Here is a 25,613-nt window from a genome sequence, read left to right on the forward strand (position 1 = left end):
CTGTAGAAAAAGACACCGAAGCTAGGACTCAATGATGACAACGAAAACTCATGCTTGTGATTGAACCCCTAGAAACATTAGCATTAACCCTGATGAAATTCTAAACAAATATCCAACAGTCTAGAAACTGTTGGCAAAATAAGCACGCTAATATATATATATATATATATATATATATATATATATATATATATATATATATATATATATATATATTATATTTAGCAATATGACACGAGCAAGAGTGCGATATGGCTCTACATCAGCACTGCAGCAGCTGCTGATGTAGGGCCATATAGCATGATTGCGAGTGTGATATTGCTTATATACAACAGTTCAATGAACAAGTACATTTAAAACAATTAGGAAAAACCGAGTACAGTCATAAAAACGCATTTGTGCAAGGAACTACTTTCTTACGCGAGGAATCAGAATCTGCCGTTGCTGGTTCAAAACAAATGATGCGTCCAAGCCTCCGTTAGTACTTCAAAAAGTTAACTTCAGAAATAGTATCACGGCTAGTGCTGTTTCTAACAAGTTATTGGATAAACAAGGATAGATGGCTGGATGTGTGTGTGATTCACTTTACGTCACCAACTGGCTCATATTACACATGAAGGGTGAGGGTCAAAATCCCTTGGCTCTTCAGATATATCAATACATATATATATATATATATATATATATATATACATCTCCTTTTATATCAATATCTATCTGTATTCTGTTGCTTAACTTCTTTAATAAAGTGATGAATTAACTATATGCATGATCACATAATCAATTCTATTTTCTAATGCATAACTGAAATATACTTTGAATCTTATGTGTGTTGGAATGTTAACTAGTGTCTTTTAAGGAACATTCCAGAGTCTCTCTCTCTGTCCTGCCCGTAGTCTGAAGGTCCTTTGGGGATAAGCTTAGCTGTGATGAGAGGGGCAGGGAGAATGTTAAACATATGTTCTGTGTTTGATCGTTACTTTTCTATGATTAAGTATATGGTTTAAAGTCCTATGCAATACTACCTGAATAGTAGAAGTGTGATTTTCTCTTATTATTTCTTTAGGGAAGAAAGGTATGTTATTTCTACCCCTCTCCTCTGCCCGAGGAGTGAATATTTTATCTCTCTTGTTTTGGCTTAAATGACCTGATAATGTGTGCTCTGGCTCTCCTGTGCCCAGAGAAGAACTGTTGTTCGTCAGTGTTTTGTGTGTGCGTTTGACCTTCTACCCAGGTTTTGAACCCAGGAAGGCACACCAGGCCGACTCGAAGACGCCCGCGATCATCTGCGAGGTCACTTCAGATGTAAATCTCGGGCTCTGACGACAAGTGCGCTGATTAATGTTGATAGGCCGCATAGCTCTCTATATGTTGTGACTTTATGTTCTTTTAGCCAATCAGGAGTAAAATAATGGAATGTACGTCCTTGCAAATGGTATAATTGATGTAAGATTTTGTGTAATGTACGAGTTAGCTTTTCGATCTCCTCGTGAGACTTTGTCGCTGGCTCTACCAATTTCACTGCAAACTATTCTTCAGTAAATTTTGATTCTTTAATTGAATTTCTCGACTCCTGGTTTTCTTTCTCCATATCTGGTCCGGGTCATAACTGTTATACCCCTAACAGTTTGGTGGAGGATTCGGCGGGCAATCACTCCGTGGTGACATCTCTGGCAAATCAACAAACAAGGTAGGAAGCTTTTATTAATTGTTAGGGCTGTCTGACTGGAAGAGATTTTGAAGGGGAGCGGGAGAGCTTCACTTCGACGAGGCGAGTGAAGAGTAATTTAATTATACTATTGAGAGTATAAGAAGTTGCTGAGAGAGCTGTTAAGGGTTAAAACAGCAAACAGCGCAAGTGAAACCTGCTCTGTGGGGGGCCCAGGTGGGCATTGGTGTAGCACCACCCCGGCAGAGTGCGTCCCTGGACGGGAGGTCCAGTGGCACCGTAAACCTGCTCAATCTCTTCCACCTCAGATAGGGGTACCCCGAGCTTAGTGAATCAGGCAGTTAGGGATTCAGATATTAGGTATAAAATAAAATAAAATACAATAGGGATTGTTTTGCCAGGGATGCATCAGGAGCGGTCCCAAGTAAATAAATAAATTGTGACCCGAATTGGTATGGATCAGTATATGTGACCAGGATGTTTGTGAAGAATACTCTGTGGTGAAATTGGTAGAAATCCAGTATTGTTGCTGCTATAGTTAATTTATCCGCGTAAAATATTTGCTGCTAAAATCTCTTCGGTAGTGATTTTCAACTGTGACCAAGAAAAATGTCTGATAATGGGAATTTTCTGAGTAGTTCTGACCAAAACGAGCAGGGCACACGCTGTAAACAGCTCTGCTCTGACGAGCTCAAATCAAAGAAATTTGCACAGCTCATTAAGAAAATGGTCAGTCAGGGGTTTGATTCTGATTGGAAAGTCATGCAGCAGATTGACTGGCTGCAGAACAAAAAAGACGCTGATAGGGCCAAATATCTATCCGTGTTTGCCTATTCATGGATTTGTAAACTGGGTGGTGTACCTTTAAACCATGAAAAGGCAATTCCAAATATGATGGACAGATGGTCTAGTTTGATTGCCCAACGTGATAGAGTGGCAAAAATTATTGGGCAGGAAGTTGGCTGTGATCTGTGTAGTTTGAGTAAGGGTTTCGAGGCTGTTTGTGAAAAAGCAGAAAATGAGAGTGTGAAATTTCAGAAGATTTTCTGGGCAGAAAGTGTGTGTGTGTGTGCTCTCAGCTTGCCTGACAGGAAAACAAATGCAGTTCTATTTTGATAGCAGGGAACACTGAGAAACTTGATCAGTGATCAAGGCCAAAGAGCGTTCAGTCTCAGTCACCATTCACTTTCATTGGAAAAAAAACAAAAAAAACAATGAAAATGAATGTGGTCTGCTGTGAGCAGATTTGTGCCCCTTTGTGAGAGAATGCATTAAAGCAACAGATTGGGCTAAATAAGTGCAGGCGTGAAACACAGCAAAAGTATAGGAGCATTTATGTCAAAATGTGGTCTGAGGTGATCAGTCTCTAGCAATCTTCTTAACATTTCATTTTGTATTCCAGCTAGCCGATGATGAGTGTGAAGGATGCCTTATTTTGATTGACACGGGCGCGACTGTATCAATTACAGATCTCGATCTTGAGATCATTTCTGAAACTTTGTACATAGAAGGTCTAAATGGCACAAATGTACATCATAAATCTGCTCCTGTCCCTCTAACCATTTCTAACTCTGAAAAAGTACATTGGACTGAATTTTGGGTAGGGAAAAATTCTGTAGGGACTCTAATCGGTGTTGACATTCTGAAAGAACTCGAAGCTGATGTTTTGCTTTCTCAAGATAAGCTAGTGCTTGGCTGCAATGAAACAATTAGCTTATCTCAGAGTGGCCCCCACCATGAGCAGAGATGTGCAGTGGCTGAACCTGCTATTCTAACTGAAACTCGCCCTGAGTGGAAGTTTACAATTTCCAAATTTCCTGAGGTATGGGCAAAAGATAAATATGATTGTGGTTTAGCACAGATTCAGCCACTGAGCATCCCAGGTCCTTTGCATGAAGCCAAAAGACAATATCCTTTGAAAAATGAAGCTCGACAGGGGGCTGCAACGGTTGTTGATGAACTATGCAAACGGGGGATTGTGATTCCCTGCTTCTCTCCCACTAACTCTCCCATGTGGCCTGTCAAAAAGCCAGATGGGAGCTGGCGTTTGACCATTGATTACACTTCTCTGAATTCAGTGTCTGAGAAAATGCACCCTCTGGTGGCCAACCCCGCAACTATCCTACATGAGATAGGATCTGAACATTGTTTTTTTACTGCTTTAGACATTTCTAACGGTTTTTGGACTTGTCCCCTAGCCAAGGAGGACCAAGGCAGATTTGCTTTCACCAGCAGGGGTCGCCAATGGACATGGAGTCATTTGCCACAAGGTTTCTGCAACTCACCCACACTGTTTCATCAGATACTAGCATCCTTCATCAATCCGGTAAGAAAACAACTTGAATATGACGGATCTGTTGTCCTACAATATGTGGATGACATTTTAATTGCTAGTCCAACCAAGTTCAAACATTTGACTGCTGTACAGACTGTTTTGAATGCCCTCCAAAACGGGGGATTCAAAGTGAACTTGAAGAAAGCACAGCTAGCACTGCCTGAAGTGACTTATTTGGGGCAAATTGTGGGTGTGCACGGCAGACGCATCACTCCTGAATGAGTTAAAGCTATCATTGAACTTCCAAAACCAAACACGGTCACTGGTCTAAGGCAAGTAATGGGTCTTTTGAATTATTGCTGCCAGTATGTTTCTGAATACACTGAACTTTCTAAACCACTCACAGAGGCGCTGAAAGGAGGAAAACCTGGATCGGAGCTGATCGACTGGACTGAGGAGATGGAGGAGGCGTTTGTGAGTATCAAAGAAACTCTTGCTTCCTCCCCAGCATTACGTCATGCTGATGCCAGCAGGCCATTCCATCTATGGACATGGGTGGGAACTTCGATCCTATTCAGCGGCCCTGGGTCAAAGGGTTCCAGGAAGAAACTCCTATGGGATGGTAGGATATTATTCTGCTCCTATTCCTGTTTCAATGGCAGGACAGCATCCGTGCCTGTTGATATGCGACTGTGCAGAGTGGGCTGTAAAGGTTACAGAGGACATTGTGACTCATCAGAAGGTGATACTGCACACTAGACACCAGATTCTGAAACTGTTAACAAACACTCGTTTAGGCTCTATCTCTAATCAAAGACGAGCTAAATGGGAGGCCACTCTCTCGAGTAAAAATGTGGATATAAATATTGACATTGAAACTGCTATCAACCCTGCCTCCTTGCTTCCAGAAGAAGGAACTGCACACAACTGTGCCCGACTGATCGAGACGGACAGCCAGAGCCCTCTTCAATCTGAACCACTTTCTGATGCCATGAAGTTGTTCGTGGATGGTTCCAGCTTTCACTGAACAGGAAAACGCTTCACTGGCTGGGCTGTTGTAAATGAACATAGTGAAACTGTTGACTGTGGTTCTCTTTCAGGAGGAGGGGCTCAAGTGGCCGAGCTGGTCGCATTGACACGAGCATTGCAGTATGGCCAGGGAAGCGAGTCAATGTTTACACTGACAGCCGTTATGCATATGGTGCTGTTCATGACTTCGACCCAGTGTGGAGACGCAGAGGATTTCTAACCACTGCCGGTCTGCCGATCTCTCATCAACAGCAGGTAAAAGAACTTATGAATGCCTGTGATCTTCCTGCAACAGGAGCAGTTATCAAAGTCACTGGACATGCAACAGACAATTCTCCTGAGGCCACAGGAAACCGAGCTGCTGACACAGCTGCCAGAGAGGCTGCAACACGGACTGAGACTTGCGTGAGTGTTATGGCTCTTGCTCCTCAGGAGAGTGAGACCCCCAGAGACATTTTTAAACTCTATGATGAGGATGACCCTGAAGAGATAGAACAATGGACAAAATTAGGAGCTCAGAAAAATGCAGAAGGACTGTGGAAATTTCATGAGCGTTTTGTTTGTCCTGTTTCTGCTAGAACTGAACTAATGTCTTTGTATCATGGTTTGGCACATGCAGGTCCTGAAAAACTACATGCAACGATTTCCAAAACCTGGTGGTGGCCCCGACTGAGGGCTTCTTGCAATGATTTTTGTAAGAGATGTCTAGTATGCCTTAAGGTTAATTCTTCTTCTAAGCTGAAAATTCCCTTAGGACATGCCCCTCGACCTCAAGGGCCGTGGACACCTCCAAATTGATTTCATAGGTCCACTGCCCCCTAGTGGAGGTTTTACATACATTCTAATGATTGTTGATCTGTTTTCCAGATGGGTTGAGGCATTTCCACTGAGAAACTGCACCGCAGATGCAACCGCCAAGATTATGTTGAATGAAGTTTTCCCAAGATGGGGTTTGCCCTTACAAATTGATTCAGATCAGGGTACACATTTTACTGGGAAGGTGATGAAAAATGTCATGAAGTTGATGGGGTGAGGCAACACTTTCACATTCCATTTAGGCCCCAATCTAGCGGATCTATTGAACGCACTAATCGTACGCTTAAAACTTCATTGAGAAAGAGATTGTTGGAGTGGGGGAAAGGGTGGCATGCAGCTGTCCCAGCGATTTTGTTAAGCATGAGAGCCAGCCCTAACAAGACTACACAGCTCAGCCCTTTTGAGGTAATGACAGGTCGCTACATGCGGCTGCCCTGGGATGCCCCCTTGCAACATGAGGGATCATCCGGGCCTTTGAAAGACGCTTTACAAAATTATCTGAAAGCTTTGGATGACAGTCTGTGAGACACACGGGTTAGTGTTAGCACACGACAAGCAGATCGAGATAATGTTGAGCAAAAAGACATGCCTGCTTTGCCTGAAATAGGTGACAATGTAATGTTACAGCGGGAGATAGTTTCCCCCTTAGGTCCGAAATTTGATGGGCCTTATCAGGTGGTATTGACCACTAACACCTCTGTTCTACTGGACAGGGGGTTTTGGGTACAGTATGGAGATATTGGTCACAGGTGAAACCACTTGAAAAGTGTAACAACTTACTACCTCGGGATCATTAAATGTCTGTCGTGTATGTTAAAATTCTAGAATTCTAGAACAAATGTTTTATCATTACAGATGGCTGAATCCGACGACATACTGAAGCTGCTAATTCTTCAAGAAGAAGTGCGTAGTGAGAGATGACTGAAAGTGAAACGAGCTTTCATCCGATTGGTACTTCCGCTCTCGTTGGTATTTTTAATTCTGATCGCTTTATCATTTTTGATGTGGATTCAAATTTCAATTTGGACAGGGAGATTCCATGCCTTTTCAACTCATTGGGATTGTGAGGAGATCGATAACCGTCCATCATGGGTACAATACCAATGTCTAAATTCAACTGAGGGTCTAAATTTAATTCTGACTATGTACCAAAAGGTAAATGATCGTTGTTATCGTCTGGACGGAAATGAGACAGTGACCTATTGGCTTGGTCACTCCCCAAATTATCCCGATACTACCCTCATTATGCAAAAAGGTCGGTGGATGAGGAGTAGAGGCGTTGACCTGTTTGAAGGAGATTTCAGTTCAATGAGCTGAAAACCAGGAGTGCATGCTCTATACGAATGGATATGGTTAATCGATATTTGTTAAAATCTAGAAAAGGTGAGAGTAGAGCAGAACGAAGGAGGCGTCAGGTAGCAGATGTGAATGACTCCCACATGATTTTAGGTGGAAAAGCAGTGAAACTTCCGTTATACCCAAGTGCTCCTGATCCTTGCCACATCATGTCATACTATCTTCCCAAAGCTAAGAATGAACTTGGTTACAACAAAGTTGTTAAAGATGTAGCCCAAAGCTATATATACAGCAATATTGTGATTAGAGAAGAACCGGGGTCTGATGAGTATCAAACAGCAATAAATGATAAGGATTTGATGAGATGGGGAGTGTTAGTCCCAACTAAATGCCACATGATCCAATGGGACACTAATAGGGCTTACGGTGCAGTCTGTGATAGGTTAGGACGGATAGATAAAACTGACAAGGACAAGTTCGATCTGAATGGCAGTAAAAATGGTTTGCCTGCTATTAATGATTTGTCCCTCTCTTGGCCCAGGTACACTAGATTCGATGACCCTTGGAAGGAGACTGCACATGTTGAGCGTTGTTTAGGTAAAGAAATTCAACAGTGGTTTGTTAAGATGTTTCCTCCTGGAGATGTTGATAAATGTAGAGAAATTTCTGAGAAGCTCACCGGTGTGAAGATGATGGAGATACCCTGGGAGGTGTGTAATGCTTCTTTTGTTAAGTCAGGTTACACTTGGGCTAGTTTTTCTGATGTGTTACACCAGTATGAGTTTGCTGGGAACCTTGCTAACAAAACTGTTTTCAACATGGATCACTTGCATGATTACCTTGAAGATAAATGTTATAGTCCTACATCGATGGCTTATAATGTGACAGCCTGGATGCATTTGCAAGTGTTTAAACTGAATATTGAAACGATGTACACTCAAGCAAAGACTAGTCTGGTACCTTTAAAGTATGAGGAGCTGTTGTGGGACAATTATAAATCATTTCAGGTGAGGATGTGGCCTCAGTTGTCCGAGGTAGCTATTGGAGATGAGTGGTTTGACGGCAAAACAATTTAGACAATTTCTGAGTCCAATTCCTTCAGTACAGGAAATCAGAGATCTAGAGTCTAAGACTCCATCAAAGGACTGTGCTAAACACAGGTTGACACACCCCATGGGTCCTGCATGGCGTCCAGTTGATAAGAGTAAGAAAGCTAACGAAGCAGAGCTGTCTCTTTGAAGGATAACATCCATGCCCTGTTGTGAGTGGAAGGTGGGAGAGCCTTTGCGTGGGGACTGGGAATTTGTAGTATCCAGCATGTCCGCAATGAGGCGAAGAGACAAGTGTGACCCGTCAGGGAAGCATGCGTTACCACTCCACCTTCCGTAATGACCTCACTTGGTAGACCAGACGTGGCGGTATTGGACCCCACATTGGTCTAAAACGGGGGACTGAAGGGTGAGGGTCAAAATCCCTTGGCTCTTCAGATATATCAATATATATATATATATATATATATCCTTTTATATCAATATCTATCTGTATTCTGTTGCTTAACTTCTTTAATAAAGTGATGAATTAACTATATGCATGATCACATAATCAATTCTATTTTCTTATGCATAACTGAAATATACTTTGAATCTTATGTGTGTTGGAATGTTAACTAGTGTCTTTTAAGGAACATTCCAGAGTCTCTCTCTGTCCTGCCCGTAGTCTGAAGGTCCTTTGGGGATAAGCTTAGCTGTGATGAGAGGGGGCAGGGAGAATGTTAAACATATGTTCTGTGTTTGATCATTACTTTTTCTATGATTAAGTATATGGTTTAAAGTCCTATGCAATACTACCTGAATAGTAGAAGTGTGATTTTCTCTTATTATTTCTTTAGGGAAGAAAGGTATGTTATTTCTACCCCTCTCCTCTGCCTGAGGAGTGAATATTTTATCTCTCTTGTTTTGGCTTAAATGACCTGATAATGTGTACTCTGGCTCTCCTGTGCCCAGAGAAGAACTGTTGTTCGTCAGTGTTTTGTGTGTGCGTTTGACCTTCTACCCAGGTTTTGAACCCAGGAAGGCACACCAGGCCGACTCGAAGACGCCCGCGATCATCTGCGAGGTCACTTCAGATGTAAATCTCGGGCTCTGACGACAAGTGCGCTGATTAATGTTGATAGGCCGCATAGCTCTCTATATGTTGTGACTTTATGTTCTTTTAGCCAATCAGGAGTAAAATAATGGAATGTACGTCCTTGCAAATGGTATAATTGATGTAAGATTTTGTGTAATGTACGAGTTAGCTTTCGATCTCCTCGTGAGACTTTGTCGCTGGCTCTACCAATTTCACTGCAAACTATTCTTCAGTAAATTTTGATTCTTTAATTGAATTTCTCGACTCCTGGTTTTCTTTCTCCATATCTGGTCCGAGTCATAACTGTTATACCCCTAACACACACAAAAATTACTTTTGCCACCACCTGCTGGCTAACATATGTAATTTTCAAACAAGTTTTAAACACTCCCTGCTGTCTCCCATTGCTTGGACAAACAGGTAGTCCCAGCCTTCATCCAAATTATGCCACTGGTAGGGTTGTTATATATAACAATGTTGTTATGTCCTGCCAAGGTCAGGCCACTTAAATGGATAGTTCACCCAAAAATAAAAATGATCTCATCATTTACTTACCCTCATACCCACGTGTATAACTTTCTTCTGCAGAACACAAATTAAGATTTTTAGAGGAAAATCTCAGCTCTGTACATCCATACAATGCAAGTGAATGTTGGCCAGAACTCTGAAGGTCCAAATATCACAAAGGCATCATAAAAATAATCCATATGACTCTTCAATTATAAGACTTCCTATAGCGCCATCTAGTGCTCTGCGTATGCGTCAACCACTAGGAAGTGTAATCGAGCTTGAAATCATGATCATGTCTAGAGACTGCAATGGCAAAATGTACAGTGAAAAGGAGTTTTGGTCTGTTCTCACCAAAAACCAATTGGATCGCTTCAGAAGACATTGATTAAATCACTTGAGTCATATGGCTAACTTTTATGATGCCTTTATGTGATATTTGGACTCTTAGTTAGTTAGTTCTGGTCACCATTCACTTGCATTGTGAGGACTAACAAAGCAAGATATTCTTTGAAAAATCTTAATTTGTGTTCTGGAGAAAAAGAAAGTCATACACATCTGGGATGGCACGAGGGTGAGTAAATGATGAGAGAATTTTCATTTTTGGGTGAACTATCCCTTCGAAAAAAGAAAAAAAAAGCTTAAAATTCAGTTGTATGCCACTAGAGACAAATTATTTTAGCTTTAAAGACTGAACGAACCTGGATTTCTCCACCAGATTCTCCTTTGTGGCTGATTGTTTCTTAGTTTTTGGTTTAGTGTGGGAGGGAGTAATTTCTTCTTTTCCATTGTCCATTGTCACTGTTTTGCCTTTCGCATTTACTGGCTCCTGGTTAATATGACAGAAAATTAGACGGTCAAATAGAACATATTACAAAGCAAGTTGTTGGAATGTTTTGGCAGTAGTGATGTATATAGGTACATACCTCTTTACTATTGGCCTCTACGTCTGGGTTAGAGGTCTCTGTGGTTGTAGAGGAGCTGTCATCATTGTCTGCTAGTGGCTCTTTTGAATCTTCTCCTTGAGTCTTTCCCTTTGTCTTCCTTTCTTTCTCCTCTTTCTTTTTAAGAGCTTTTGTTTTATTCTTCAGTTTCCCTTTTGATTCAAGCACTTAAAAAACCCCAACAAAACTCACTGAATTGATCATTTAAATTATGTAGTTGACTTGAAACAAAAAGAACCATCTACATAAACCTCCTAAAACATCTGCTTTACCTTTGTTTTGTGATGGCGGTTGTGAATTCTGTTCAGAAGACAAGTTTATGGCAGGAGACTCAGGCCTGTCAAGATCTTTATCCATGGCTACCAGGAGTCTGTTGTAATCCTGATCCTCTGTACTGTGGGACCTGTTGGACTGTGATGGTCCTGAGCTCTGGAGGTCCTCTAGGAGGCCGGAGCCTTGCTGCTGCTTGGAATTCCGGGCCTTTCGGTTAGTCAACTGGTTGAGACCCTGACCACTATCTTTATTAAGCAGAAAGGTGGAGGAGAATTGCATAGATCCAGAGCGGCCTGGACCAGATCTGGGCTTGCTGTCTGGCAGAATACCATTGCCATTGGAATTGGAGTGTGGACCATTTTGCCGACCCGCAGCCCGCCCGCCACCACCTGACCCGTACATTCCTCTTGTCGAGTTCTGGTTTGAGTCAGCAAAATCATTCAAGCTGCAACAGATTAAATGCACTCTATTAAACTCCACATAAATCAGGCACTAAAAATTAACCAAAAAAATGTACAAAAATGTTTTGCAGAGCATAACCAAAAATGGAAACAAAGTCATTTTCAATTAATCCGGAATGAAAACTTTATTTTTAAATGCTGGTAACAGGTAATAACCAATTTATTTTGTTCTGATAATTTTTTCATGAAACCAAAAGGCCAAAAGGGTTACGGGGCCCGGATAGCTCAGCGAGTATTGACACTGACTACTACCCCTGGAGTCACGAGTTCGAATCCAGGGTGTGCTTAGTGACTCCAGCCAGGTCTCCTAAGCAACCAAATTGGCCCGGTTGCTAGGGAGGGTAGAGTAACATGGGGTAAACTCCTCGTGGTCGCGATTAGAGTTCTCGCTCTCAGTAGGGTTATGTGTGGATCGCGGAGAATAGCATGAGCTTAAACATGCTGGGAGTCTCCGCTGTGTCTTGCACAACTAGTCAGGTGACAAGATGTGCGGAATGACAGTCTCAGAAGCAGAGGCAACTGAGACTTGTCCTGTGCCACCCAGAAAGAGGTGAGTAACCGCGCCACCGCGAGGACCTACTAAGTAGTGGGAATTGGGCATTCCCTGGGGAGGAAAAAAAAATAGTTTTTGGAACTACAGCACTTCATGTTGCCCGAAAAAACAAAACATGTGCTTTGATCCTGAATTAAACTGCTGTATCTAATTGCCCTCTGTGGATCTCACATTCTGTGAATAAATAACTTTTTAATGAACAACTATGTAGAATTACTACATATACTGTACATGCACCGTTAATCCAAATACAAGGAACACATTATTAGAGGTAAAAAGTATATTTCTCAGTTGTTTCCAAGTCTTCACAGAATTATTGTTAGATACATTAATACAGATATGATGCTGTCGGGTTTTGACTGAGAAGCATATCTGTAATTAAAATGATCCTTAACTGTTAAGTAACTCTATGATTCACTCTATACTGTGATTTCTATGCTGATAAATCCACCACACAGAGAAAAAATATATATTGCTTATTTTGATGAGGCAAGTGCCTTATTTTGGGCTTGAATTTCCAGACCAGGTTGCTTGTTTCTCTTCTGGCAATACTGCAGTTGGTATTTCACCCACCCCTTAGCACAGACTACTGTTATTTTAAACTTTTAAACTAAATGTTTTTAAATTTTTGCTCCGAAACAACCGAAATTTAAAACTTATGGTTTTCAGTCTCTGAATAAAATTGTGGCACATACTGTAGCATAAGCCAGAGAAAGTGAAATAAATGTAAAAAACCTTCACTTACTTAGCATCACTTTGAATTCGTACAATTTCCCTGAAATCAAATGGTTTTCCAGTCTCCATGGGAGAGTTGGATTCCACAGACAGTCGTCGTTTGAAAGGCTCCCATATTCCTTGGGCCTCCAGATAGGCAGTGGCGATGACCAGCAGGAACATGAAGCTAGAGAAATATCAGATTGTTAATCAGCTATAGATCGAGAGATTTAGTGGCATACTTAAGTGAAGCCATTTGGAAATGGAACTGGAGTGCATTAGCAGTCAGACACAATAAACAATAGAAAGACCATACATTATGAACAATACGCAATTTACACAATATTCACATATATGGCAAGAATTTCTGTAAACGCCAGGGTTTTTATGCTTTGTTCACAATCAAAGCACAAATCTATCATTTGCAACACAGATGTATTGTTTTTTTTGCTTGTAGAATGAAAAAAAAAAAAAAAAAAGGAATAAAATTCCTTTTTTGTGTGGTTTGAAATCTGATTTGAATTAGATATTCTGAAATCTGTTGAAAGTCTGAACAGTCAAATCCATAACTTTCAACACTTCAGATTTTACTGGGTTTCTCCCATTTTTCCACCCCTCACGCAGTATTCCTGATTGAAAATTTCTCCTGTCTAATTTTCCCGCATCCACACTTTGCTTATGAGAATGTATTAGACCTTCAGGTCTAGTTTTTCTTTTGTCATTGTCAACGTCATTTACAATGCGATGAAATGTGTCTAGGTACAATTACGTAAAACATACTTATCAGGAGTACAAATACCCATTTACTGAGGTGTATGCATTATCAATGTTGGTGGGGGTGCATTATCATAGGTGGGGGGCGCCCTTGAACCTTTCGCAGTCCAAACATTGATTTATATATATTGCATACTAATGCCTCTTCAATCGCCTTATGCCTTGGAACCAAGATGGACATAAGCATATGCAAAATGTCTATTTTTTGGCATCTTTACATACTAACAGTTTGCTACTTTAAGTTGTTATAAAAGAAAGTCATCAGATAAAGCTGATGCTTATGTAAAATTATGACCAGTGTGAACAAAACAGGCCTCAGACATTCTCGACTAACAGTGATCAGATATGAGAAATGAGACCTCATGATGAGGGAGACGATGATGTACAGCTCAAGCTCCCAGTTGGGCCGGGGAAGCATCTCAGCACAAACTGCCAGCATGTGATATGGCAATGAGGCATTCAGTCCAAACACAAACACTGAGCCCCCTGCAGTCACCAACTTCAGCTCCCGGAACAATCGAGATGATGTGAAATCTGGTGTAAACCTGCATGAAATCAGGAGATAAGAGATTTGTAACATGTTCATACTTATTTATGTGTGGTGTCTCTAAATTAAGGCAAGGACAGGAATAAGAAAAAAAACATTAACCATATATACTGGACACAAACCCCAAAGTACTGCACTGATACTCTTAAAACATAATGAAAATACTCACAGTATGACGAGGTCTTTTGAAGTGTTTGGTTTGAGTGCAAATTCTTCACAGTTGAGAACTTTGAATCCATAGCCCTCACATGCATTGCCACTGATCTCCATAGATCGGATGTGAATTGGGAGAAGCCCCGTGTTCTCCAGCCTGAAAGTCCTTCGAAGAGTGAAGTTTGGTTCCTTGGTTTTTACTTTAAGACACATTGAGAAGTTTTTTTTTACTATAATGAATATGCACACAAAAAGTTACAGAATTTCAAAAGAGCTTTTTCCAATGAAAACTTTTGACATTCTGAATGAGAGAACATTTTCTTATAGCCCTTATTATAATATGGGGTCGGTAATAGTTTAAAATGACCATAGTCTTAAGTTTATGTTATTGGGATAATTTGAAGAAATGAAACACATAAAGGCCCTTATAAAGAGATTACTCAAGGAAATGGCTTTTGTGAACATGCACATGTAATGATGCATAGATGAAATTAGGAAATTCAAGACAAGCAAGCTCATTTCATAGCCACTTTGCTTTTGATGACTGTAGTGTGACTCAGAGAACTAGGTAGGTAAAGTTTGTTAAGAAAAACTTGGCTTAACAAAGCCTTGTGTGTAAGTCTGAAGATTTAAAAATGTTGAAGTTTGATGGATATACAGACATTACAGTTAGAGAAAAAGCTAAACAGACAGAGAAAGAAAAGCAAGAAAGATGGATATGAGAGGATGTAGAAAGAAAAGCAAGAAAGATGGATATGAGAGGATGTAGAAAGAAAAGTAAGAAAGACGGATATGAGATTACAGATGAAGAAAGGATAGCTAGATAGATAGGTAGATGGATAGCTAGATAACTAGGCAGACAGACAGATAGCAACTTAAATCAGATTAAAGACCTTGTGTGGGTTTTTGTTTACATTCAAATGTTTTGACAGTTGGAGTTTAAATTAACAAGCATTCTTTTGAACATTCCGTCAATGTTAGTGTATAGAATGTTTTTGAATTTTGATTTCTGCTTTGCAAAAACAGTAAGTTCAATCAGTTAGAAAAGACATGGCACACTATTCCAGAACGGGCTGATGGTCTGTACCAAGTTTAGTGGATGTAGCTTGAAAGCCCTTGAAGGAGGACTTAGACCATGTACACACTACAAATTTTCGAGGCGACAACTGCATTTAAAGTGAATCTCCTAAATTTAATTCCAAGTGTGTATGGAATACAGGACTAACTCCCGCAATTGCGATGATTGACAAGTGACAACCATAGCCATGTTGCAGCATCTTGCGGCAGTAAAACACGAATGCCACCTGTTTAACCTCTTTTGTGTTCGTTGTTTTAGAGCAAAGAGATTATCCACCAGAGATTTATTGTCATTCAACAATGTTTTGTTAGCTGCAGTCGACAGAATCTCTGTGTTTTGTTTATAAGCAGCTGCTCTCACTGGACTGTAATGTATGGGTAATCCAGAGACCGCAGTGCTGATAAGTGAAACTACAGTGGAGAGAGAGACTGGAATATATGAACGGGAGAAGACACAGAAGACGGGTAAGTTACGTACGTTTCATTGGTCATGTCATTAACAACTAGTTGTTCCGTTCAGTTCTGAACACACTGCGTGAAAATACGGTTGTCACTATCTGAATTTTTTGGGAGATAATTTGGTAGTAGAATGCGGTTGTCACTCCCATATATTAATGAACAGTGTGTGTACAGAACAGGATTAAGCACTAAAAGCACCAACAGTTAGTACTATCATACATTCTGTATATTTGATACTGCGCATCGGTTTTAACGCATATATGTCCTCACGGGTGATTATTCTGTCTGAGAGCAGCAGCGAACACTCTTATCAGACTCACGCTTACTAAGCAAAGTAATTTCTAACTGAAAATGTTGACAATATAGGATGAAATAGACCATAATGGTAATTGTACAACTCAGTCAGTCACATATTTGTAGCGCAACCTCTGTGTGTTACCTGTAAAGCAGGCACTTGCCTTTCAATGGCAAAAAAAATCTGAAAATTCAACGAAGAACACAAGTGAGGGGAGAAGTATCTATTTACCTATTATCCATACTAAATATAATGTGAAAAGAACGAAAGGTCACCCTAAGGTTAGTTTGATCTTGACTTTAGGGAAGTAGCTACACCTGGACACAGCAGGGGGACTGAAAAGTGTGAAGTGTAGTACTGTGGTATATACATATTGTTTTAATGGTATCTGATCTTTTCTGTTTTTATTTTCTGTTGTTGTAATTTTATGGGCATTATCATTTTATGGGCATTTTTAAATGTTTTAATATTACCATTTATTACATGTATTAAAACACATTAATTGTATTTAATTAATTACATTAAATGTATTTCACCCATAATTTTAGATAAAATTAAACTAAATCGAATGGACATATTGAAAATTAAGTAGAAATAAAAACTAAATAAAAAAAATAATAACTCTAGTTGTAATGACTAAAGCAGCTTTCGCTTTCTTTGGCGTAGGTTTAAGTGGATTGGAAACCTAAAAAATAATTGAAATGTCAACAGAATGCAATAAGATTTGTGCTAAAGGACATTTTTGTCTTCATACACCTAAAGCCTATGATTTCTTTCTAAATTCACTTTGAAATATGTTCAGAGGGATACTAATCATTTGTTTTTTGCATTTATATTGACAAAGAAGCCTGTGGTTGGCTAAGGAACGTCGCCTTGTCGTACCAAAACAAAGAGGCACCAAAACACTTTCCCGGACTTTCAGTTTCATCATACCACGGTGGTGGAATGACCTTCCCAACTCAATCCGGGAAGCTAACTCACTCTCTATCTTCAAAAAACGGCTAAAAACACATCTTTTCCAAAAGCACTTAACCGGTCACTAAAAAAAAAAAAAAAAAAAAAACAATATATGATGAAGGTGAAACTTTGCAGTATGGCACTTTTCATACCACTGTCTCCTTAAGATGATTCGCTTGTGTTTTCCTCTTTTGTAAGTCGCTTTGGATAAAAGCGTCTGCCAAATGAATAAATGTAAATGTAAATAGTTTTTCTTAGTTGTGAAGGTTAATATAAGCTTAAAATATTGATGTTGAGTGTACAGTTACAATTTTTAATTCAGATTCATGAACAGATTAATTCGGACTCGGCCCCTTTTGGACTCAACTCTGACTCCATTGTTTGAAGACACGGACTAAGGTGGACTCGAACCAAACACTAGTGTATGTGGCCTTCCTACATGAAATTTTGTTTTCAGGATTTTGCAAAAACTCTATACAACGTTTAGAGAATAACAGTATATTGGCTTCGTCAAGCCAACATAATAAATATTTTGACAAGGAAGGGGAATAAGTGGTGGAATACTGTACAGAACTGCCTGGAGGGAAACCTTATTTGAAGTTAGTCAAGTCAACTGTAAACTATTCTCTAATTTCAGCTCAATGCTTTAGGATGCTCACCTTCTGAACAGTCTTTGAGGAATGTCTCGGTAAGTTTAAATCTCAGAGAGCTGCCAACACCCGGAGCTTTACCAGCTAGTTTCAGACTCTCTGTGGTGCCTTGTCCATGGACCATGATCAAGTCTACTACTGTCAAGTTGTTCCTGTGTAAACATGAATGACAATTATAAATTGGGGGTTGTCATACTATTCTATTCAGATATATACAGATTCTATACATCAATCTCACCTGACGACCAGCAGAGAGGAGACAATGTGATTGCTGATGGGTCTGAACCTCACATTGAAGGTCTTTACCTCCCCAGGCATAAGGAGCAAGTTGTACACGTAAGGCCGAATCAACCCTTCAGCAAATCCTGTAGAGTTCTTCATTACTGAAGACTAACACAAAAACAAAGAAAACATTAACTGGCTTGTCGAGAGATGCCAAAACCTGGGGATCATGACAGGAATTTTGCAAGGTCAAGTAAAATGAGCTAAGCTGTCTCAATCATCCAATAAAAATGTTATGTCAGGGTTTCAATAAGTACTTACTTGGTTTTTCTGGACCTGAAATTCCAGTGTATTTGTGTCAATGTTGATGTTTGACAACTTTCTTAAAGGGAACCTTTAAGGGACAATGAAAAGAGACATCAGACACCTGTTTTTCAGAAATCAGTGAGATTTCAAACAAGATACCAAACATACCAATACAAAACTAAACAAAACATTCACTCATGCTTAAGCATTTTTCTTGGATTCAAGTCAGTTAGAGCTGCTTTGTTTAGTTCATCAGTAGCGATTTACCTGTCAGCAAGTTGTCCTGTGAACACTGAAGGATTTGGGTACAAAGTCACAGGAATAACCTGAACATAGACTGGGACATCGGCAGGGTTTTCTAGAATCACTTCTTCTTCCTTTAAAAGAAGTATTAATGTATTTGACTTGAGTGCAAGTATCGTAGTTTATTTATTATAGAGCCCTCTGATTCTGATTGGTCAATAGTGGGACTCTGCTGTCAAATATTTTTGTTCAATATTGTTATACTGCCATTTTGCCAATTTTTGTACAACTAAACTGTCAAATTGATTGTTGTCACAGGCAACCGATTTCCTACCCATCTGTGCTAGTTTCAAATCCTATGTACTGTATAACTCTGAGGACTCTTGCTTGTCTTTTAATAATTTTAAACTTATTGCATGTTCATTTAAGTAGCCATGTAATAAGTGGGACAATGTAAAGTCAGCTGATCTTACGTGTGTTGTATGAGTGTTTTTGTTTAACTGTATAGAGACCATTATCAGTCATGTGCAAGGCATGAATTTGTCTGCTTATGTATGCATGTGTGTATCTACATTTACCGAGGAGCTGTTGATGCTTGTAAGAGGGAAATGGATCTGTTGTGATGAGTTGACCAGCGAGGGCCATGTGAGCTGCACAGAGATTTTGGCCTGCACGTTCTTCTGCAGATCTGTGTTCACTTCAAGAAAAGCTTCAATCCTTCACAAACACAAGCATCATGTCACAGAATGATACAGTACATTCACTGTGTTATCAAAATACATCTGATTTCAAGCTAAAAAAAAAGTAGCAGACTCACTCAAAGCCTGATTGCTCTTTGAGCTCTTTCCATCTTTTCAGGAGCCGCTGATGTAGATCTACATCAGTGTCCCATATGTCCTCCTGCATAAACAAACCATGAGGCCTGGACTCCGCTGCAGCCAAAACACACAGGAAGCATATTCAGTGAAACACACCAAACCAATTCAGAATAAAAAACACATGGAGGTATAAACGGGTTAAAGGAAATTCATACATTTCAGCACAAATGGCAATCCCACATAACAATGATCACCACACTGCAAGCTGGCATCAAAATAAATGTTTGCTATCTGGAATAGGAGAAAAACATAAATTGTTAATTTCATAAATATAAATCACTCAACGTAATTCAAAATTATGCAACAGATTTAAGTTCACAAATACATCGAGCAATATGTAGGCAGGTGAATTTCAAGTCAGAGTTGGTTTAGTACAGTGTTATTGTGCTGTAATTAGGTCTGGCACCTTGGACTTTCGTCTGGGTTCCAAATCCACTTTGTTATTGCGAAGTCGCTTGAAGTAAAACCGGACATCCTCAGTGAGAGAACGAATTTGTTGAAGCCTTACTTTCTGTGAGAATGAACTCTGGATGCTGAACCCTTGGTGAACTACTTTTCCCTAAAAACAAAACATAGTAAAATACATTGCTGATGAAAATTCTACTTCGAATGGCTTGGAATCTAATGAATGGTCTCTTGTCATTGAAAATAACAGTGCTTTGTAAAACAGGTCAAGTTAGCACATGGCACTGGACACAGGGAGTGGTGTTCAAACAGTGCCTGGGGGTAGAAGCTGAGATGAATCACGTGTGCTCACATTGTTGCCCTCGTTTAACAGGTACTTCTGAGCTATTTTTCAAAAATACAACAATTATATAGAAATATGGGTCAATGATTCGATGCTCATTGTTGTCCAGATCTATTAAATTACTCAAAAATACAAAGTGCAGAATAATTTATTATTAAAAAGCAGTGAAACAATTCTTTTAAACTATGGTTAATATTTAAAAACACTTTTGCCCACCAAATCAAAGTAATGTGGTGTAACCAACATGCAGTTTTGTTGTTTAAAAAACATAACAGACCCTTATAAATGTGTGAAATTGAAGTTCTGAAAAAAACACTTGATATTTTGACATTTTTATGAAAAGTCAGGTCTGTTCAGGTCATGTGGTGTGAAAATGAGAAAACCTATTTGAAACTTCATGATATTTACAAATAAATAGACTTTAAGACTTTTTAAGGCCAAATAAAAGAAACATTTAAGACCGCTTTAGTAATAATAATAATAATAATAATAATAATAATAATAAATAAATAAATAATTAAATGGCTGGTAAATACAAAACCACTGAGACTACTTGGACGTCTCTGGATATGTTTTTTATTTTGTTTATTTATGAGATTCCTTTTTTATTTTTTTTTTTTTTTTTTATGTAATACAACATTAAAACTCTAAATGAAATAATTAAGAATGCATGTTGCCTAAAGTATGTAGCCTATATTGTGACTCTTCTCTTTAGTCATTTGCTTTCCTGCAAAACGTGACGCAATAGACCAATGCTTTGGCAATGTCACAGCTTACGTCATACATGGAAGTGGTGGCAAAAACCATGCGGAATTATAGTAATTGTATCACTAAGAATATGTTTGTATTTATGATGGTTTTGTGTCATACTATCGTTTAATCATCTAATCTGTCAAATCTAACAGAACAGTCAGCAGGCTTTCTCCCACAACTTACTGCGCATGCGCTGACATTTTTGTAAACAAGAGGATTGGTCTATAGACCTTATTAACAGCATTGTCATGTTTGATTTTTAGTGGAAATGAAGCTATGAGAGATAGACTTACCATTTCTTCAAATGGCATGCAAAGTATAAATCTGTAAAAAGCTCCAATATCCCATCTGATTTTCCACTCATTTGAGTTTGTCTACTGAGTGTCCTTGAAAATATATTGTTCCAATGTTTTATCTGCGGAATGATCCAAAAACACTTTAAACAGCATTACAGCCCATTGATGAGACTGTACGTCTATCCCTCACAGACTCATAGTCATTCTCATCAAAAATGTAATATGGCACTGCTGAGAACAAGGTCTAGCATGTGCTGAATAACATTTATATATTTTTTCTTGGCAGATAACTTTTACAAATACTTTAACAGGTAGCTAAAAGGCCGTTCATTTAAAAATTACCTATCTGTCATCACTGCTCATCCTTGAGTCTGTATGAATTTTTCTCCATGCCGTGGAACAAAAAGGAGATGTTAAGCAAAACTTTTAGTTTCAGTCTCCATTCACTGTCACTGCATCTTGTTTTTCATTCAATGTAATTGAATGGTGACTGAAACTCCCAAATATCTCCTTTTGATATCCACTGAAATAAGAAAGTAATACAGGTTTGCAACAGCATGAAGGTAAGTGATGACAAATTTCATTTTTGTGTGAAATAAATCAAGTAAAAGGCAAAACTCGTCAGTTACCTTAAAAATGCCCGTTAAAGTTGACAATATTTATTGAAAATGCCGGGGTGTGTCTACTCTGGCTGAACCCCATTATGAATGCGATTTCATAGATTTTGGGAATTAGTAACTAAAGGCAAAAATGTTTTTTACCAACTCATTCAGTACCCAGTAGGTACTGGATAACTTTTTGCTTCAATAAATAACATTATCATTTACAAACACCTTGAATTCTTTGTCATGTTTCTCAAACCATTCCTGAACAATTTTTGCAGTGTGGCAGGGTGCATTATCCTGCTGAATACCGTTGCAACAATCTTTAGGTAGGTGGTACATGTCAAAGTAACAAGTTTTCCCAGCAGAACATTGCCCAGAGCATCACACTGCCTCCGCCGGCCTGCCTTCGTCCTGTGGTGCATCCTGCTGCATTCTCTTCCCCAGGTAAATTACCCATATCCACACCTGGCCGTCCACATGATCTAAAAAAAATGTGATTCAACACACCAGGCCACCTTCTTCCATTGCTCCATGGTCCACTTCTGAGAATCACATGCCCATTTGTAGGTGCTTTCAATGGTGGACAGGGGTCAGCATGGGCACTCTGACCGGTCTGCAGCTATGCAGCCCAATAAGCAGCAAGATGCGATTCACTGTGTGTTCTGACACCTTTCTATCATAGTCAGCGTTACGTTTTTCACAAATTTGTGCTACAAATTTGTGAGATCGGACCTGACGGGCTAGCCTTTGCTCCCCACATGCAGGAATGAGAACAACTGGTTATCCTTCCTTGGACCACTTTTGGTAGGTACTAATCACTGCATATTGGGAACACCCCAAAAGACCTGCCATTTTGGAGATGATCTTACCCAGTTGCATAGCAATCACAATTTGGCCCTTGTCAAAGTTGCTCAGATCCTTACGCATGCAAATTTTTCCTGCATCCAACACATGAAATGTAAGAACTGACAATTCACTTGCTGCCTATCCCACCCCTTGACAGGTGCCATTGTAATGACATAATCAATGTTATTCACTTCACATGTCAGTGGTTTTAATGTTGTGGCTGATCAGTGTATGAGATTAGCCAAAAGTGTTTTAAACTAGACTTTTAAAAGATGTCTTATTTTTAACACCTCTGACAACCTTATTTGTCAATGACTCATATACTGGAATAAAATATATAAAAATACAGGACATTTTTACTGTAGCAAACTCACCGGGAAGGAAGGGGGCAGAATGATGTGCTTGGGTGAACAGCTTAAAGTTCCTACCGCTATGAGAGCCTTTACAGGTATGGTCAATATCTGCAAAAGATACCGATAAGCTGAAGGTTTAGAGAGCATTGCTGAGGGTTGCTAGGTATAGTGATATCTGAGATGCAGATCCACACGGACACACACACAACAGGCTCTGGAAGGACCACATACCTCATAGTCTGTTGTAATGTGTATGGCTCCATCATAGACTCCCTCTAAAGCTTTAGCCACCAAGGTAACTTTAAACACTGCATAATAGCCTGAGGCTAAAATTACCTGTGAGGAAACACACATGCAATACTATAGTTATGAACACCTACACATACAAATAACAGAGTCCTGTAGGCATCCTGCTTTTCCTAAACAAACACATATGCATGCTGGATTATAACTGCATGAAATAAAAAATAAAACTAAAAACCATCCCATCCCAAAGTCTCCCATACACTTATACAACATAAAAAAACTTGACATGAAATATGCAGGGAAATTCCCTTCCAATAAGGTCATCTTTTTAATTAATGCTAATCTAATGAGGGAGGATGAGCATGTTTGCACCTGGCTACACTAATTTTGAAATTAAAAACATTTAACAATACACATAAGTAAACACTCTCCCCTACACATTAAACTCTATTAAACACATTATCTCTCTCTCTCTCTCTCTCTATGTAATGTGAATAAGAAATTGACACAAACTGATTTTTTTTTCTGGCCAACTCAGTTTATATCCCTTGTAGTCTGGTTGTGGGCCCCTTTTACATGATAAATGAATAATTCTTTATCATAACTTCTGTGCTTGCAGGAATTCAACAACCACAAATCTTGTGACACTTCTGCAACTTTACAGTAAGTACGGCCATGCAAGAATTTTGCTGGAAGTCACATGACTGCCTGCAGATATAATCAAATCTGTATAATGGGACTTCCATGTATGGATCCTTTTAGTTGCACAATTACTGATGAAGTTTTTAATTAAATAATAAGATCACAATTAAGAATAAAGATCACAGAATTTGCACAGATACAATGAACTACAATGTGCTTGTCCAGTGAATGTCCAGTGAATACAGATATTTATCTTTATTACAGAATATTACACATTCTGGATTAAATCTAAAGCATCTGTGTCATTCAGTCGAATACCCCAGAAAATGATTTTGACATGTTATGAATAGCAGTTAGTATTTTAATACTGTGAAACAGAGTAGTTTAAACCACTACAAGATATAGACGAAAAATATACATCTGCTAAATTTTAAGTTTTGGTAATGGACAGTAATTTCGTGAATACTGTGCCCTTACAGTTTTGTACTGGGTGGCCGAGGTGTTTTGGAGTTCTCTGATTCTGCTCAGTGCTTCACTTCTGTTCCCTCTTTCTGTGTTAAGCAACTCCATTGATAGACTGTCTCCTGTCACCAACCATGACTTCATCTCCAACTGCAGGAACAAAAGACATTCCTAAACACAACCTACAGTCATAGACAAAAGGCCAGGTCTTTTTTTGCTCACTCCAATGCCTCTTTAAAATGAGTTACCCAAAAATTGTAATTCTAATTTTTTGCTCACACTCATGTCCTTCCACACCCGTATGACTTTCTTCTATCAGGAGCACAAAAGGAGAATGCCAGGTGGAATGTATGGGATGGGGGAAAGCATCAACATTTTTCAAAATTTCTCCTCTTGCATTCCAAAAGAAAAAAGCAAGGCATAAGGGTTTGGAACCACATGAGAACAAATAGATGACAAGAGTTTTAAATTTTGGGTGAATTAAACCTTCAAATTTAAATGAGACTATGTAAAACTAAAGGTTTTGGGTGGAACAGTTACTATTTTGCCTTCTATAAATGATTAAATGTCACAAAGATATGCTGAAAATGCAGTCTCTTGAGATCGTACCTCTATTGGATTACTGTTGACCACCACAAACACCAAACTGCTGGTGTCCGTGGCACTTAAGACACCAAAGTCCAAGATGTGCTCTTGAGGACATGGAGGAAGAACAATGGGCTGTAATAAAAAGAGCAACGAGAAGTCTTAACAATTTTTCTGATAATTTCTCTATACAGGGTTCGCAAAGATTAAGAGTGAAATTCAAGCACTTTTCAAGCATTTTCAAGGTACCATAAATCATCTTTTTCAAGCACCTCAAAGCTTTAAATATTATCCAATATTAAATGTTACCTGACAAAAATTTTATAAGAAGTATCCTCTGTGATTTCAAACATTCCCCACTCTATAAAAATTAAAGTTTTAAGAATTCCTTTAAACTCACAGACAGCTCAGACTGGAATCCTTTATATGATTGCAACCAAAGTCTTGTATTAAGACATAGATATATTCGGCAACACCAGTTATCTATTGGGCGTGAATTACCATTGGGGAAAACAAATCCTGGTTACTGTAGTTACTTATTCATTTTCATGTGTAAAATGCAAAGAAATATCAAATAGATTTGGCTACTTTTAAAGAAGGTTTGTGTGTGTGTTCACTTCAAGTAAAAGCAAACATTCTAAAACTGATAACTTGTCTCCAGCTATCTGAATAATGGCTAAAAGATCACTTTGAAAAATACAAGCTATTCAGTGACAAGATATGAGATGCATGTGAAATCTAACTTTTTTCCTCCAATTAACACTTTTTATTATTAACACATGAAACAGAATACCCCCATCATTTTCCTTCCCAATCCCACCCTGATCCCCAACAAACATCCCTGTGGTCAAA

At 39.1% G+C, this 25,613-nt stretch overlaps 1 protein-coding gene across 2 annotated transcripts in view; it reads right to left on the reverse strand.

Moving 5' to 3' along the window:
• The window catches only part of LOC127654175 (transmembrane protein 131-like), a 72,787-nt gene that overhangs the window by 10,582 nt on the left and 36,592 nt on the right, over positions 1-25,613 (reverse strand). For both annotated transcript variants that reach the window (XM_052141227.1, XM_052141226.1), the window contains exons 16-33: positions 24,786-24,896; positions 24,192-24,326; positions 23,058-23,162; positions 22,848-22,934; positions 19,632-19,784; positions 19,381-19,456; positions 19,165-19,279; positions 18,926-19,064; positions 18,372-18,481; positions 18,120-18,192; positions 17,815-17,966; positions 17,586-17,728; positions 14,155-14,338; positions 13,798-13,983; positions 12,696-12,851; positions 10,936-11,381; positions 10,646-10,830; positions 10,421-10,548 (exon numbers count right to left, since the gene is read on the reverse strand). In XM_052141227.1, the coding sequence (XP_051997187.1) occupies positions 10,421-10,548; positions 10,646-10,830; positions 10,936-11,381; positions 12,696-12,851; positions 13,798-13,983; positions 14,155-14,338; positions 17,586-17,728; positions 17,815-17,966; positions 18,120-18,192; positions 18,372-18,481; positions 18,926-19,064; positions 19,165-19,279; positions 19,381-19,456; positions 19,632-19,784; positions 22,848-22,934; positions 23,058-23,162; positions 24,192-24,326; positions 24,786-24,896 (2,684 nt within the window). The remainder of the gene's footprint in view (positions 1-10,420; positions 10,549-10,645; positions 10,831-10,935; positions 11,382-12,695; positions 12,852-13,797; positions 13,984-14,154; positions 14,339-17,585; positions 17,729-17,814; positions 17,967-18,119; positions 18,193-18,371; positions 18,482-18,925; positions 19,065-19,164; positions 19,280-19,380; positions 19,457-19,631; positions 19,785-22,847; positions 22,935-23,057; positions 23,163-24,191; positions 24,327-24,785; positions 24,897-25,613) is intronic.

The sequence above is a fragment of the Xyrauchen texanus genome, chromosome 13 (genome assembly GCF_025860055.1).
Source record: "Xyrauchen texanus isolate HMW12.3.18 chromosome 13, RBS_HiC_50CHRs, whole genome shotgun sequence".
Lineage (NCBI taxonomy): Eukaryota > Metazoa > Chordata > Actinopteri > Cypriniformes > Catostomidae > Xyrauchen > Xyrauchen texanus.